Genomic DNA, 16,348 nt, shown 5'->3' on the forward strand with positions numbered 1-16,348 from the left:
CTGTGAGAATTTCTAGGCTGGCATCCTTTGCACCCGATGCTGTAAAGTATGCAACCTAAAATGCAAGTGGTTGAGGAGTGAAAGCAAGTTTCTAGTAAAAGTGCTTTCAATGGAACCCGGTAAGTATGATCCATTGAGTAACAAATATGCAACTAACTCTGAATTCTATAAAAACCTCTACACTATTACCCTCAGTAGAATTTTTATTAAAAATTACAGATCTAGGACATTCACAAGCTTGCATATCAATTTAACTCATTATTTAAAGTGCTGCACAATTAAGGTAACTACCAGAATGCCCAGGAAGTGTCCCACCTTTCATATCTATTTTCCATCGTTTTTTCTGAAATTTCTAGAAGTTTCATTTGACACAGTGATACTGTTCAAAATACGGTAATGTTCTCCAAACTCTTTAAAATTATAACTTTAAAAAAAAACATTCATTCTTGTTTACCTGGGCAGCTGTAGCTCTCGGTGAAGACTCCCCAAAGTTTGAAGAAAATATATTAAAATTAAGAGAAACCTAATTAATAATTAATACAGTTTGATTAGTCCAGGTCTTTCTAAGAGTATAAACAAATTTACTTTCAATAAAGTAGAATCTAATTGAACTTACGATGTTTGAGCACATTTCAAAGTCTAGGAAATGCATTCTAGAAGGAATCTTCATTGTGAAATAATAAAAAAAATGTTGAAGATAAAATGTTCCTTCAGCTGAGGTGACTAGAATTTCAAATGCAGTGTAATTTGAATTTTCTTTTGATAGTTTTAATCTTAAAAATTTCCTTGAGTTCTTTATCTGATTTGTAACATAGTACAGTGCATTAGAGATGATAGACATTTTACAGCTTGCTGTACAGTCACCCAAGATCATTTCTATAGATTTCAATAAAAGATATTAATGGAGAAGCTTTTGAAATTATCATGATAGTTCTACTTTCAACACATTGCAGTCATCAGTGGGGTTTTAGGGATGGTTCCAGTATAATTTATATTCACTGTATGATCTTATCATTGTCTCATAACATTTGAGTATGAGAAATAAAAAGTCATGCGGTGCTCTTCTGTTTTTAAATGAATTTAGTTTGCTTTATGTTTGAATTTATTTCAGCCACAGTACTATGTCATAACTAGTGGACTGAAACTGATCACATTTATCAACTTTGTAAGGATTTAGGATTAGGATTTACAAACATTTTGCACCTTTCTGTTCCTGCTCAATCAATTAAAATAACAATCAGATCACAATTATATTGGTCCAGTATGTGAATTTTGCTCAAATTTTGAAGAGCGGTAACATGTTCCAAGTATCACCAATGAACTGCATTAATAGATGTACCAACTAAATTGTAGTGTATATGAAAGCATAAAGTGTGAAGCACTTAGCAAGTGAGGTAGCATAGTGGAAAGACAAAAAGAGTTAAATTTCAGGTTGAGATTAAAAATTGTATTTGGCAATAGTGGCTTACTGGTATGGATAATGAGGGTGTGTGTAGATATTCTGTTGAGTCACCTGCCACTTGTTTTACAAAAATAAACGGACCAAGATGGAATATAGCTTCCAATGTGATGTTTCCTTAATGACTACAATTTATAAGGCTTGGAATCGATGTTTGACTTTGAAGAAGCTGGTATGCCAGGAAAGAGCACCATTTGTTTATGGTTCAAAGTAGATTATACCCTGCAATAACTGTTGAAGTTTTCACTTCACCAGGATAGGAAATAATGGGGCTTTGATTGGGCAAAATTGTCACTTTTTTATAATAATTCTCAGCATATGGTTGTCAAGAAATGATGAGGCAAGGATTTGCTCCTCAGCTTCAGCAGTCTATGAGCCTTTTTGATTTGTTTTTTCTCTTTTTTGTGAAGAGACACTAGTCCATGCTGACTAGTTTGCCTTCCTGATCCAGTCCCATTTACTTGCATTTAAGCCAAATCCCTCTAAATGTTCCCTATCCCTGTAGCCACCCAAATATCTTTTACAAATTGTAATTGTTCCTGCATTTAAAATTGGCTAGCTCATCCGGTCCATCCTACCCTGCTGGACTTTGTCAAAAATCTTGGTAAAGCCCATGTTGACAACGTCTACTATACCTCTCTCATCATTTATCTTGGTCACCTCTTCAAAAATTGCAGTCAAATTTGTGAGATATAATTTCTTCAAAGTGCTATTGGTATGTTGAATATTTTGGCAGTTGGCAAATTATTGCCAGCTATTAATTTAGTGGTCAATCAGTGTGATTCTGAATATAAAACTCACTACAGGACTATAGTCTTAAGACACAAAAATATCAGGTATATCTCATGTTATGCAAAACTCTTTCAAATCCTCTCACAGCAATGATGAAGCAATGTCTCTGCAAGTGTGAAGTGTATATAATTTGTTTCAATACATATGACTGTATTTACTTTCAACTTGAACTCTTCTAATCTAAAATGGAATGTAGCACACAATCTCTAAGGATTTTAATTATGCATTTTGTTCTGCCATGTTAGCCAATGTCATAACAAGCAAGATCGATACCCCTGTTCTTTCATCACTTCCTGTCTTCTGATTTGTCCATTCATTTGATGACAAAGTGTAGTAAATTCAGAGTGCAAATCCATAAAATAGCTTAAGAATTTAGTAAATAGAAGTGCCAAATTATCAGAGTCTTGTAAAGTTATTGTGAGAGTTCGTGGAAAATGGGCAATCATTCCTGTTTTTAGTAGAGGGGAAAGAAGTTCTCTCATATTACTGCTCAAGAGGGTTGTGTTTAAATAATGGCTGACGTACTACCCTCCTTATGTGTGAAGCAGGAAGTACACAATTCAGCAGTAAGCCAACCTCCACTAAACTGAATATGGGAGTCAGGAATAGCGCCCAAGCTCTGGGTACATTATATGAGCAGCACTCTCATTACAATTGAGTAAGAGTAACACTGAGAGCAAACCCGAAAAATACCTTAAGTACTTAATGCAGCAAACTTTCAAAAGAAATTAGGAATAATTAAAGCTACACTCGCATGTAAAATATCCAGAATTTTTCTCAACATGAGTAAGCAAAGTTTTAAAGTATGGAAGAAGATTAATATCATGTAAGTATTCATTGAATTACCAAGGTTGGTCAAACACTATATCAATAATAGGGAAAAATGTTAATATTAACACAAAATAATGCTCAGATAGTATTCTTCTTTATGAACTAAACCAAAACTTACAGACGATGATGTATGTTGGTGCAAACAAAGGAAAGACAACACAATTTTGTGTAAGTATGCTTCAGTTTGACTGAAAAACCCTACCAAAACAAGATGGCTGTTCTCATGTAGTCAAACTGAATTCCAAATTTAAAGGCAGCTTGGCCATCTGAATGACAGTCGGAACACAATCAGAATAAAAGTCAGCAGGGCTATATTTCAAAGTAAAAGCCTGAACAGCTGAAGAATGTAATTGGCATTGCAGGTCAGGTGTCTGTTCCAGTGTGATTTTTCTTTCCATTAATCAGTTTGAAAATTACTGTCCTTGACATCAGTATATAAAAAAATCTGAGGATGGACATCTGTTCAAAATCAGGCAAAGAAAAATAATTAATTCAATTACACTTCTCATACAGCCTTTTTAAAACTTTTGTAGCCCCCCGGCAAGCCTCAGGGTCGCTCAACTCGCTGTCGTCTGGGGAAACAGCCCTCGGCCTCGCCAAACTGGGTAATTAAGTTTGTGTGGATGCTGTGTGATGTACCCCACCCCGCCCAAATAACAGACAATATACCATATATGATTAAATGAGCTACAGTTTATAGATATTACTGGAACTATATAATTAATAGAGATAAAATATAAAAGGAAAATAAAAGGCGCCACACTTATCAAAGTTCAATCTCTTCCTGCACAACAGTTGGAGCTCTAGTAATGATCCTCTCTTCACCCTTTGATCCCCTCTGACCACCTCGACCTGCCGCCTGGGACCAACCACGGTGGTCGACCAGACGCTCCACACGAGCGTCTCCATCTCCTCTCCTCGCCGAAGACCCTGGATGTCGGACTCCTGCTCGGGGTTCAACCCCGTTAACTGGCTCACAGCACCCTGTCCATTCTCTCCCTCTCCATCGCACCTTCTGCCCAAAAACCCGCACATCACAATAACTTACAGACACACTAGAAAGAATGACATCTATCCCAATTGGTTCGTTTGCTCTCTTATCAATAATATAACCCAAACAAGCTGCTAGTGAGAGAACTTTCTCAGCAGTTAGCATAACAAAGAAGCCATTTTAATTAGCCTACGCAGTAACATAAAAGAAGAAACTCCTTACACTTTCTTATTTAAAGGACTACAAGGGTTATTTGAAAATAACAACATTCAAAGATTCAACAGCCTGCTAGGAAAAGCAGTAAAATGAATAAAATTAGGGTACATAAGCTTGGCATATTGTAAATGTAGCTGAATTTCCCCATGATTTCCAGCTGATGTCATTGGCAATCTGTCTAGAGAAAGGAGATCCCTAATAAATGCTTTCAACACACTGTTGATGACTCGAGAGAGGGGCATGTTGTTATTTGGGAGGTGGGGGGGGGAGGGAAGAGGCAGAGAAGAAATTGCATTATGGTTATTTTAAAGAAGTAAAATGTGACCCAAGCTGGCAAGTGTAAAGGGACAAAGCTGAAAATACTTTGCAGCTAATTAACACAGTCATCAAACAGGGTATTGCCCTGCTCGGTTATGAGACAGGTGCTAGGCCCTTTGCTGGTGACATAACCAGATCTGTGAAGGTCAGTAGCAAGATGATAAAATTAAAGCATAATTGGTTTTGGAATGCTTCCCCCAAATCTACATTAACAACACAGTCCAGTGCCAGCCATCATTTACTTCTCATTTCCAGTACGTGACTTAACTCAGCTCTCACACATGCATGCTTTTCTTCTCCCTAATCCATTTTCTGCGCCCCTTCATCCCAATTCCCCAGTTGCTTAGTACTCTAGAATTGAGACATTACTTGTCAGTAAGCTCTGTAGGCAATACTCAGTAAACAAGAATTCACTGAGGCTCAAGGGACTTTATCAAATACTTCTTACACTTAGTTATGGGTTAACCTGACCTCTCAGAGTTAGTCATTGATAGTACAAATCAACCCACTTCCACCACCTTCCTAATGGATACTGCCACCTGATCCTAAGTCTGTCTCTTCCTCTAAGCTTCATCTATAATGTTGCTGTCATACTTGCATAAAATCTACAGAATAATGCAAAATTCTTAGGCACCTGAGATTTTTAATGCAGTTTCAGATGGTATGACCTCCACAAAGCTTTGATCTCAACATCATCAAGGCTGTCTGGGATTATCTGGAGAGACAAACACAAGCGAGACAGACAAAGTCTGCAGAAGGACTAGCAAGTTCTCCAAGATGGTTGGAACAACCTCCCAGCCGGCTTCCTTATCTACTGCACAAAGGTGTACCTAAGAAAATTGATGCAGCCTTAAAAGCATCTTGATGGTCACACCAAATATTGATAAGATTTAGTTTTTTTTTACTGTCTGCTGATACTTTGAAACTTTTCATTACTTTTGAAAGCACCTTCGCTTTACAGATTTTTTTTACATTTGCCTAAGACCTTTGCACTGTACTGTATAAGACTGTTTAATTTGTCTACCATGGGGAAATAAATCCCAAAAGTTTCAAGCATTAATTTTGATAGCATCTGAAGGAAATCCTGATTGTATTAGTGTATCACTTTTCAGTTTTTCACATTATTATTGAGACCGATATTTCAGATTCACCACCTTTCAAAAGAACTGGATTCTATATCATACCCACTTCAGAAGAAAGGCTATTAGAAATGTTTTCTTTTTTTTACATTCTTAAACTCTGGCAGCTTTACCCAGGAATTAAAAGATGATGAACCCAGTAAAGCTGAGATTTGGCATGCGTCAGTGAAATAATGTGTAAGATAAGTAATGGAAAAGGTGTTTAGGAAGAGAATTACATATAAACTTAAAAATTTTCATTGGAAAGAGAGTTGGACTTCAGGATCAGAATCAGGTTTATTATCACCAGCATATGTCCTGAAATTTGTTAACTTTGCAGCAGCAGTTCAATGCCATGCATAGCACAGAAGAAAAATAAATAAATCAATCAATCAATTACAGTATTTTTATAGTGGAGATTAAAAATCGTGCAAAAACAGGAATAATATATATTGAAAAAGTGAGGTAGTGTTCACTGGTTCAATGTCCATTTAGGATTCGGATGGCAGAGGGAAAGAAGCTGTTCCTGAATCGCTGAGTGTGTGAAGAGGGCATGCCCTGGGTGCTGGGGGTCCTTAATAATGGACACTGCCTTTCTGAGACACCGCTCCTTGAGGATGTCTTTGTAGGCTAGTACCCAAGATAGAGCCGACAAATTTAGAACCCTCTGCAGCCTCGTTTGGTCTATGCAGTAGCCCCCCCCCACCATACCAGACAGTGACGCAGCCTGTCAGAATGCTCGCCACGGTACATCTATAGAAGTTTTTTGAGTGTTTTTGTTGACGTATCAAATCTCTTAAAATTCCTAATGAAATACAGTCACTATCTTGACTTACTGGATGGAGTTGGCTAAAATTATATTAATTTATGAATTTAAAGATTTCTGCACAGCAATTGATTTGAATATGAATGTCTTAGCAAAATTATGATGGGAAAAAGAGCTTTATAAGTAGAAAGAAAAGGAAGCCAAAAAGCTAAGAAATAGAAAGAGTTATGTAATGGGCAAATATCTGGGATGGCCAGAGGAAGAGTGATTTTGAAATTATATTCAACAACCCATATTCTGGGAATTGAGCTCGAGAGATAAAATCAATCAGAGGTTCATCTGAGGTAAAAGGAGAAAGCCTGTTAGGCAAAAGAGGAATTAAATCTCATGACTTTCTTAGATAGAAGTAAGGAGAGCGTATCTGCTTAAGTTTTGTCAATGTTAATTTAATGCTGGAAATACGTATTTGTCATGGCAGCCTGCATTGATGAAGGAAGAAACAGAGTTAACATTTTAAGTTAATAACTATTTATTAGAAGTAAACCACTAGGTTATAAATTCTACTGCTTTTATTTTAATCAGTGGCCCTAGGCTGAAAATTAAATTTGTGTCAGAGCCCACAGCAGGAAATTTGTCTTTTTACACTTCTTTCTGAGGCAGGAATCTAGGCATGGAAGTGAGGATATGGTTAGAGGCTGCAGATCCGAATATGCCTGTGATATGACCGGGAAGGAGCAAGGATGCATTGATAGTTACGAAAGTTAAACTGGGTTGGCAGTTGAAAAGAGTTAGTGTAATGGATCAGAGATCTCTTTTTAAATTCATTTACAAGATGTGTATAGTCAACAAGACCCATTTTTCTTGAACTGCCATGGTCTTTGTTGGAAAGATATTCTCACTGGGTTGTTGGGTTGAAAGCTCCTGGATCTAGACTCAGTGATGAGGTATTTCCATTGGAATGGCTGCACTGCTGCAGTTTGCGGTTGGTGGTGTTGTGTGTATTATCCTTGGTTGCAGTGGTTGTCAGTTTGAGTTGTTCTGTTGCACTGTATAGTAAGAAATTATGGTGCAGTTTGTTCAGATTGTAGCCACAATATGCTAATGGTGGAGGGAGTAATGCTGAGGCTTTATAAGGCATTGGTCATACCACGCTTAAAGTACTGTAAGCAGCTTGGTCCCCTTATCTGAGAAAGGCATGTGCTGGCATTGGAGAAGGTCCAGACGAGGTTCACAAGAATGAAGGGGTTAATGTATGAGGAGCATTTTATGGCTTTGGGCTTGTACTCACTGGATTTTAGAAGAATGAGAGTGATTTTTACTCCAAAATTAATCTAATGCTTTCCTCACATATAGCCCTTCATGTTTCTTTCATCCATGTACCTATCTAAGAGTTTCTTAAATTCCTTAAGTTATCCACCTTCACTGCCAACTACCCCTTGCGGAGCTTTCCATGCATTTACCACTTGGTGTAAAAAAAAATAAATCTTACCCTGACGTCCCCTCTTATACTTTTCTTCAACCACCTTATATTAAAGCCTCTCATATTAGACATTTCTGCCCTAGGAAAAATCTGCTGCTGATGATCTGTGCCTCTCATCATCTTATACAGCTCTATCAAATCACCTCTCATCCTCCTTTCATCAAGTCACCTCTCATCCTTCTCCTTCTTGACGTTCCTAGCCTTCCACTTAACGTTCAGTAGTATTGAATATTAAGTGAGGAGGGTTGATAACATGATTGGCGGTTAAGCTGGGAGAAATGGGGGATTTGGAGAAGCAGTCAACAGGGACTTATATGTCTGAAAGGAATTGGGAGACCAGCAATTTCAGTGGATTTCTTAAAAATGGTGAATCTGTGGAATTCTCTGCCACAGGAAACAGTTGAGGCCAGTTCATTGGCTATATTTAAGAGGGAATTAGATATGGCCCTTGTGGCTAAAGGGATCAGGGGATATGGAGAGAAGGCAGGTACAGGGTTCTAAGTTGGATGATCAGCCATGATCATACTGAATGGCAGTGCAGGATCGAAGGGCTGAATGGCCTACTCCTGCACCTATTTCCTATGTTTCTATGTAGATCAGAGCTCTGTAGTTGGTGGCAGAAGAGGAGGAATGCTGGAATTTGGTGAAGTGGTTAGTAGAGAAGATATTTCACATATTTCTTCAACACAGGTGATGGTTATTCTGCCCCCTGAGTCTGTACCAACTTTCAGAACAGTCCCAGCAATCCCATTTCCTAATTTGTTTCCTTATTACCTATTCTCTTCTGCAAATGTATGAACTTCTCCTAGTTTATCTTCTATCTACCTACACAAGTGGTAATTTACAGTAGCCAGTTAGCTACCAACCAGCAAATCTTTGGGATATGGATGGGTGGAAACCGAAGCATCCTGGGGATGTGGTAACTAGGAAAATTCCATACATATAGCACCAAAGATCAAGATTGAGCTCTGGCAGATGCAGCATTGTGTCCCACTTTTATTGGTGCACTACATGGGATAGGAGATACCTGGTAGGGCTGTCTGAGGCTGGATGTTACTAGACCAAGTTATCCTTGCAGAGGAATTGCATTCCTCATGTGAAATTTGCATCCTGGTTGCATATTGGTTCATCCCAGTAATGACTGGGGTAATTACTAGAGTGACAAAAAACAACAGGAAGTCTTGTTGTTCCTTTTCACGCTGAAAAAAATGATTACTTTCACAATGCTGAGAAAATTGTTGCAGAAATAACCATATTCCGGTTAATAAGGACATAAATGCACTTTGGCCCAATTAAATGACTGCCCCGATTAGCTGAAGTTTCATCGAAATAGATAAAAAGGTATATAAAAGTAAAAAATACCATTTAACTGAGTAAGAAATTATGTATTTAAATGAAATAAAGAACAAATTAGAACCCTACCAAACTACGACAGTACTATAAAATATGTGTTCCTATTTATCAACAGAGGAATTCATCCAGTATATGGTGCTGTGACTAAATGAACAAAATCAGTGCAAATACCTAGTGCAGGTAATGAATAATCTTAATTTTTCATTGTAATATTCAAGATGATTGTCAATACCTTCAAATCTTCAAAGTACCTAACTTGTTGAAATAGTGAAATCGTTTTATTTTCCTTCCCAAACGTTTCTGGTGTCTCCAATTCTGAATGCTTGAAACCGAAGTGAGCAAGACCGTTCTGAATTATCTTACTACATACTTTTTGCTAAATATCAATGATGAATTGTACTGTCTATACTGTGTTTTGAATCCCCACATCGGCCCAAATGGATAACGTAACACAAGCACATGGAACTGTTGCTGTTTAAAAACTGTTCACTCGAAGTATAGCGTATAACAGCCACATAAGAGCATGCATTATTTTCAGACTTAATCATGCTTATAATCTGACCTGCTTTTCATTCTCCAATATCCATAAACCAAAACAGTATCTTGCTCAACATCAAAATTTAAACTTAGTTATCACATATCTCATGTCCAGCATTGTTTCTTACTCCCCAAGTATAACAGATTTTAAAGTACTTATCCTTGTTTTAAAATCCTTAATTATCTTAGTCCTGCTATGCTTTATCATTGTCTCCATTTCTTAACCCTCCAATGACTCTTTATACCCACTAATTTGTGATCCTTGCAACCGCAGCAAATATGCCTTGCTGCTCCCTTGTTAGTCCATTAAATCCCTAACCTCAGCTAAACATCTTCCCCATCCATCTTACTTGCCTCCTCTGAGACAGCCTTTAAAATCTATTTCTTCAAGCAAGATTTTAGTCATGTTTCATACCCTCTTTGGCTTGACGATCTCTATCTGATTACACACATTTGAAGCATCTTAGGACTTTGTCTCCTTACATCAGAGATTGTTACCATGATTAAGCCTGAAACTAACAAATGAAGGTATCAACAGCAGTTAAACTGGAGGGGATATAGGCGTGATATTATGATTATGCAAGTTACATATTATTAGTGATGGAATCAAACATTTACCCGAAGTTTACAGCATTGAGAGGATGAACTTAATTAGTATGGTGTTTCTGATGGGCCTTAAGAATATTTCCCAAAAATATACAGTGGTTTTCGGTTGATTGGGTAATCGGTTAATCGGGGAGGCCGCTTACTTGGAGCAACTTGTAAAAAAACTAAACAAGAAAATAGCCAGTGTTCTTTTTATTTATTTGGGATCTTATGTCAATTAATTGGGACAGAAGACTGTTGCAAAATAGTTTCTAACTGGTATCAGTCTTGTGCACTTGTGTGACCATTAGGCACTACACTGTGCTGAGAGTGAACAGTTTCAGCATCAGTTGCATGTGCTCATGTTATGTTATTTATTTGGGCTGATAGATGTTGATTCAAAAGCAGTACAGACAGTATGGTTTGTCATTGATAATTGACGAAATATATGTAGTAAGATAATTCAGAACTGTTTTGCTCACTGGTTTCAAGCATTCTGTTTTGGAGATGCCAGAAATGGCTGGAAGTAAAAATGAAAGTATTTCACTATTTCAGCAAGTTAGGAACTATGAAGAATTTGAAGGTGTTGACAATCATCTTGAATGTCACAATGAAAATGAACATTATAAATACAAATTCATGGATAAATAATATAAATGCAAAGAATGATCCTTAATTGGTAAGCAGCATTATAATGATAAAACAAACAAAACATGAATCCTGATATTTTAGTGTTAATATGTTGCCCAAGTTTTACCAGACCCTCTGTTCCTAAAGTGAACTTTTCGATTGAAGTTGGTAATTTATAACAAAACAGACATACCTTTAACTTTAAAGCATTGTTGAGATTATGTATAATACATTGTACAGATACTATCAATGCTTTTACCACTGTTAGGAATTAGATCAATTACTTCAAAATCTCTTGTACAATTCTACTTTCAATTGTAACTAGCATCTCAGACCCTAAATAGCTGAAAGTAGATTTGAAAACTAATTTTCTAGTCTTGATGGATTTGATTGATTCCATCCTTTGACTGTAGCTCCCTGCTCCAGGATGTTGCTTGTCTGCCTCCAACTGTAGTTGCAGTGCTGATTGTTCGTGCCTCCCCCTTTTTATCCTCATCCTCCACTGCTATCATGTGCCATTAGCTGCCTGATTGACCATCAAGACACCAGTCTTTTGGTTTTTGATTACAAGATATACCATCTGTAGCTTGTCTCTTCATTGTTATCTAATCACATGAGGCTGAGTTGTTAGCACCCTTTCAAAATAAGGCATGCAATTCGAGATTGTATTCTGTACTTCCTCCTCAGTTTTATTTCTCCATTTAACCACTTACATCCAGGAGGATAACTCTACATTGAGGACAGTTTTAAAGTTTGAAGAATAAAGCAAACTAATCTTTCAATGTGGGTGAGCATTTTGAAGAAAGTAACCACAATTCCCTGACCTTTACCATACCCTTGGACAGGGACAGGAGCGGATGGTACGGGAAAGTATTTAATTGAGAAAGAACAAAAATTTAGGAGCATAAATTGGGAATGGATGTACTCTGGGAAATGCACAACAGAAATGTGACAGCTGGTTAGGGAGCACTTGCTGGAGTTCTAGATAGTTTTGTCCTATTGAGGGAGAGAAAGGATGGTAGGATGAGGAAGCATGGTTGATAAGAGATGTGGAACATCCAGTGAAGAAGGTTTAAGAAGCAAGGATCAGACAGTGCTCTTGAGAGTTACAAGGTAACAAGGACGGAGCTTATGAACGGACAGGACAGTTGGAAGAGAACATGAGAAGGCCTTGGCAAATAGGATTAAAGAATACCGTAAGGAGTTCTACATGTATGTAAAGAATAGGAGGATGACTAGAGTGAGGGTAGGACAGATCAGGGATAAAAGAGGAAATGTGCCTGCCTGGAGTTGGTGGGGGGGGGGGTGGTGTTCTTAGTAAATATTTTGCTTCAGTATTCACTAGTGAGAGGGACCTTGATGAATGTGAGGTCAATGTAGATCTATTGACGTTAAGAAAAAGGATGTGCTGGAACTTTTGAAAAATCTTAGGATAGATAAGTCACCAGGGCCAGACGGAATATACATCAAGTCATAACGGGAAATGAGGGAAGAGATAGTTACATCATTGGCAATGATTTTTGTGTCCTCACTAGCCACAGGCCAGAGGTTTGGAGGGTGCAGATATTATTCCTGGGTTCCAGAAAGATGGTAGGGATAATCCTGGGAGATATAGAGCAGTGTCTGTATGTCACTGGTGGGAAATCTATTGGAGATGATACTTAGAGAAAAGATGTATGAGGATTTGAGGAAGTATAGTCTGATGAGGGATGGTCAGTCTGGCTTTGTGCAAGGCAGATTGTGCCTGCAAGCCTGATTGAATTTTTTGGGAAGATAAATTTTTTTGGGAACATATTAATAAAAATAGACACACACATGGTCACTTCTCCCCTTTCTTTCCAGTCCTGATGAAGGGTTTTGGCCCAAAGCGTTGACTGTTTACTCTTTTCCATAAATGTTGTCTGGAATTGCTATTTCCAGCATTTTGTGTATGTTGTTTTGGATTTCCAGCATTTGCTGATTTTTTTTGTGTTGATGAAGGTAGAGCAGTGGATGTGGTGCATATGAATTTTAGTAAGGCACTTGACTAGTTTCCCTATTCAGAAAACTACTCAGGCTCATTCAGAAAAATAAAATGCATAGGATTCGGGGAAACTTGGCTGTATGAATTAAGAATTGACTTGCCCACAGAAAGCAAAGTGTGGTAGTGGATGGAGTGTATTCTGCCTGGAAGTCAGTGACTAGTGGTGTTCCGTAGATGGGTTAATAAGTTTGCAGATGACACAAGGGTTGGTGGTGGTGTAGATAGTATAGAAGGTTGTTGTAGGTTACAGAGTGACATTAATTGGATGCAGAACTGGGCTGAGAAGTTCAAAGTAAATTTATTATCAAAATATGTATACGTCACTGCATACTACCGTGAGTTCGTTTTCTTGCAGGCACTCAAAGTAACTACAAAGAAACATCATAGAATCAATGAAAAACCGCACACATCAGAGATGGGCAAATGACCAATCTGCAAAACGTAACAAGCTGCAAATACAAAAAGCAAAGAAAAAATATAATAATAAATAAGCTATAAATATTCAGAACACAAGATAAAGAGTCCTTAGAAGTGAGTCCATAGGTTGTGGAATCTGTTCAGTATTAGGGTGAATGAAGTTGTTCCCTCTGATTCAGAAGCCTGATGTTTGAGGGGTAATAGCTGTTTCTGACTTTGGTGGTGCAGGACTTGAGTCTCCTGTACCTCCTTTCTGATGGCAGCAGTGAGAAGAGAGCATGGCCTGGATGGTGGGGGTCCTTGATGATGGATTATGCTTTCCTGTGACAGCGCTCCATGTAAATGTGCTTAATGGTGGGGAGAACTTTACCTGTAATGGTCTGGGCTGTATCTGTAGGTTTTTCCACTCGAGGGCATTGTTGCTGTCATACCAAGCCATGATGCATCCAGTCAGTGTACTCTCCATGAGGCATCGAGAAGTTTGTCAAAGTTTTGAATGACATGCCCAAATCTGTGCAAACTTCTAAGAAAGTAGAAGCGCTTCAGTGCTTTCTTTATAAAGGCAGTAATTTAAATTTTTAATATTTACTATCGATTTGTAATCCACGGAATGCGAAGCGCAGAATCAAATATCGCTGTGATGATTGTATGCTTTAGTATCAGTTGTTTGGCGACAATAAAGTAAAGTAATGTGCTGGACCCAGGACAGGTCCTCTGAAATAATAACACTGAGAAATTCAACGTTGCTGACTCTCCACCTCTGATCTCTAATGACGACTGGCTCATGGGCATCCGGTTTCCACCCCCTGAGGTCAATTAGTGGCAGGAAAGTGAATTGATTCTCTTTGAAAGATCGAACTTGAAGGCAGAATTCTTACAGGTTAATGGCAAGATTCTTAACAGTGTGGAAGAACAGCGGGAACTTAATGTTCACGTCCATAGATCCCTCAATGTCGCCATGTAAGTGATAGGGCGGTTAAATATGGTATGTTTGCCTTCATTAGTTAGATTCAGGAGCCATAAGGTGTTATTGCAGCTCTATCAAACTGGTTACACCACACTTGGAATATTGTGTTCAGTTCTGTTTGCCTCATAATAGGAAAGATGTGGAAACTTCAGACAGTGCTGAGGAGGTTTACCAGGGTGCTCCCTGAGTTAGAGAGTAGGCCATCTGAGGATTGGTTGAATGAATTTGGCTTTTCTCCTTGTGGAGAAGGAGAACGAGAAGTGACCCGATAGAGGTAGACAAGATAATAAGAGGCATAGATAGAGTGGATAGCCAGAAACTTTATCTGAGGATAGAAATGGCTGATACGAAGGGGCATAACTTTAAAGTGATTGGCGGAAAGTATAGGGGAGATGTCAGATGTAGGTATTTAACCTACTCTCTATATTACACAGGTGCTGTGGGCCAACCACTTCAAGGTTCCAGGGGAACCCTCTACCTGGGATGGTGGTAGAGGCAGATACATTGGAGACATTTAAGAAACTTTTAGATAGGCAGTGTAGTAATGCTTCAAGTTGCTTGACAGCAGCAGTTAAATAGAAGTTGGTCAAAGAAAATATCGTTAGTCCAGCTGTTATAAAGCCACATTGGAAGAGGTTTAAAAGGGAAGGCTGACAAGTGACACACACTCAACATTTTAGGATCAGCTTCTTCCCCTCTATCATCAGATTTCTGAACGGACCGTAAACCCATGAACAGGTTAGCACTTCATCTAAAGACAGGATCTCTAATAATTTAGCGCTGGAATGCCAGTATAGATTTCTTGACTTTCTGTTATATGGCATGAAACCAATGCTTGCTATTTGAATAAGGCTGCTTATTGTAGAAATCTGCAGAGTATCAAATTAACACACAAATTGAGATTGAAATCAAGTTACAATATTTGATTTCTGAAGACAGTCTTTATTTTTGGCATACTGTATTAACCTGCTTCATCTTATGTGTTTTTCTCTGCTTCTACGTACACTCAGCCACTTTATCAGGTACATCCATACACCTGCTCATTAATGCAGATATCTAATCAGCAACTCAATGCATAAAAACATCCAGACATGGTCAAGAGGTTCAGTTGTCATTCAGACCAAACATCAGAATGGGAAAGAAAAGTGAACTAAGTGACTTTGAGTATGTAATGATTGTTGGTGTCAGATGGGGTGGTTTGAGTATCTTAGAAACTGCTGATATCCTGGGATTTTCATGCACAACAGACTCTAAAGTTTACAGAGAATGAAGTGAAAAGCAAAATCCATCCAGTGTATGGCAGTTCTGTGGGCAGAAGCAGCTTATTAATCAGAGAGGTCGGAGGAGAATGGCAAGACTGGCTGAAGCTGACAGAAAGGTGACAGTAACTCAGATAACCATGAATTACAACAGTGGTGTGCAGAAAAGCATCTCTGAATGCATAACATGTTGAACCTTGAAGTAGATGGCCCACAGCAGCAGAAGACCAGGAGGCCCTACCTAATAAAATGGCCACTGAGTGTGTATGTTTCTATATATATCTTATTGTAACTTACAGTAATTTTTTATGTCTTGCACTTTACTGCTATAACAAAACAACAAATTACATGAGGTGTCAGTGATAATAAACTTGATTCTAATTCTGATATCTTCTACTTGTGGGAAATCCTAATCCTGGGTTCACCTGTGTGAAAAGAGCAAGATAATGCAGGTAATAATAATCTGTAAAAAAAAAAAAAGCAGAACATGCTAAGAACACTAAGGCAGCATTTTTGGCTGAAGAAACAAAAGTAATGTTGCGGGTGAATGATCCTTCATCAGAAAGTAATAAATCAAGCTTTGAGCGTAGGGATAGGGGGACGATA

General features: G+C 38.1%; 1 protein-coding gene across 15 annotated transcripts in view; it reads left to right on the top strand.

Moving 5' to 3' along the window:
* The window catches only part of pcdh17 (protocadherin 17), a 151,303-nt gene that overhangs the window by 24,098 nt on the left and 110,857 nt on the right, over window positions 1-16,348 (top strand). For 3 of the 15 annotated variants that reach the window (XM_072263485.1, XM_072263487.1, XM_072263483.1), the window contains exon 4: window positions 3,616-3,687. The exons of 8 other annotated variants lie outside the window; for them this stretch is intronic. In XM_072263485.1, coding sequence (XP_072119586.1) covers window positions 3,616-3,687 — 72 coding nt within the window. Of the gene's footprint in view, window positions 1-3,595; window positions 3,688-5,259; window positions 5,307-13,454; window positions 15,373-16,348 lie in introns of those variants that run through there. 4 more of the 15 variants (XM_072263486.1, XM_072263489.1, XM_072263490.1 and 1 more) reach the window with 4 other exon arrangements.

This window comes from Mobula birostris, chromosome 7, assembly GCF_030028105.1.
Source record: "Mobula birostris isolate sMobBir1 chromosome 7, sMobBir1.hap1, whole genome shotgun sequence".
NCBI classification, from domain to species: Eukaryota; Metazoa; Chordata; class Chondrichthyes; order Myliobatiformes; family Myliobatidae; genus Mobula; species Mobula birostris.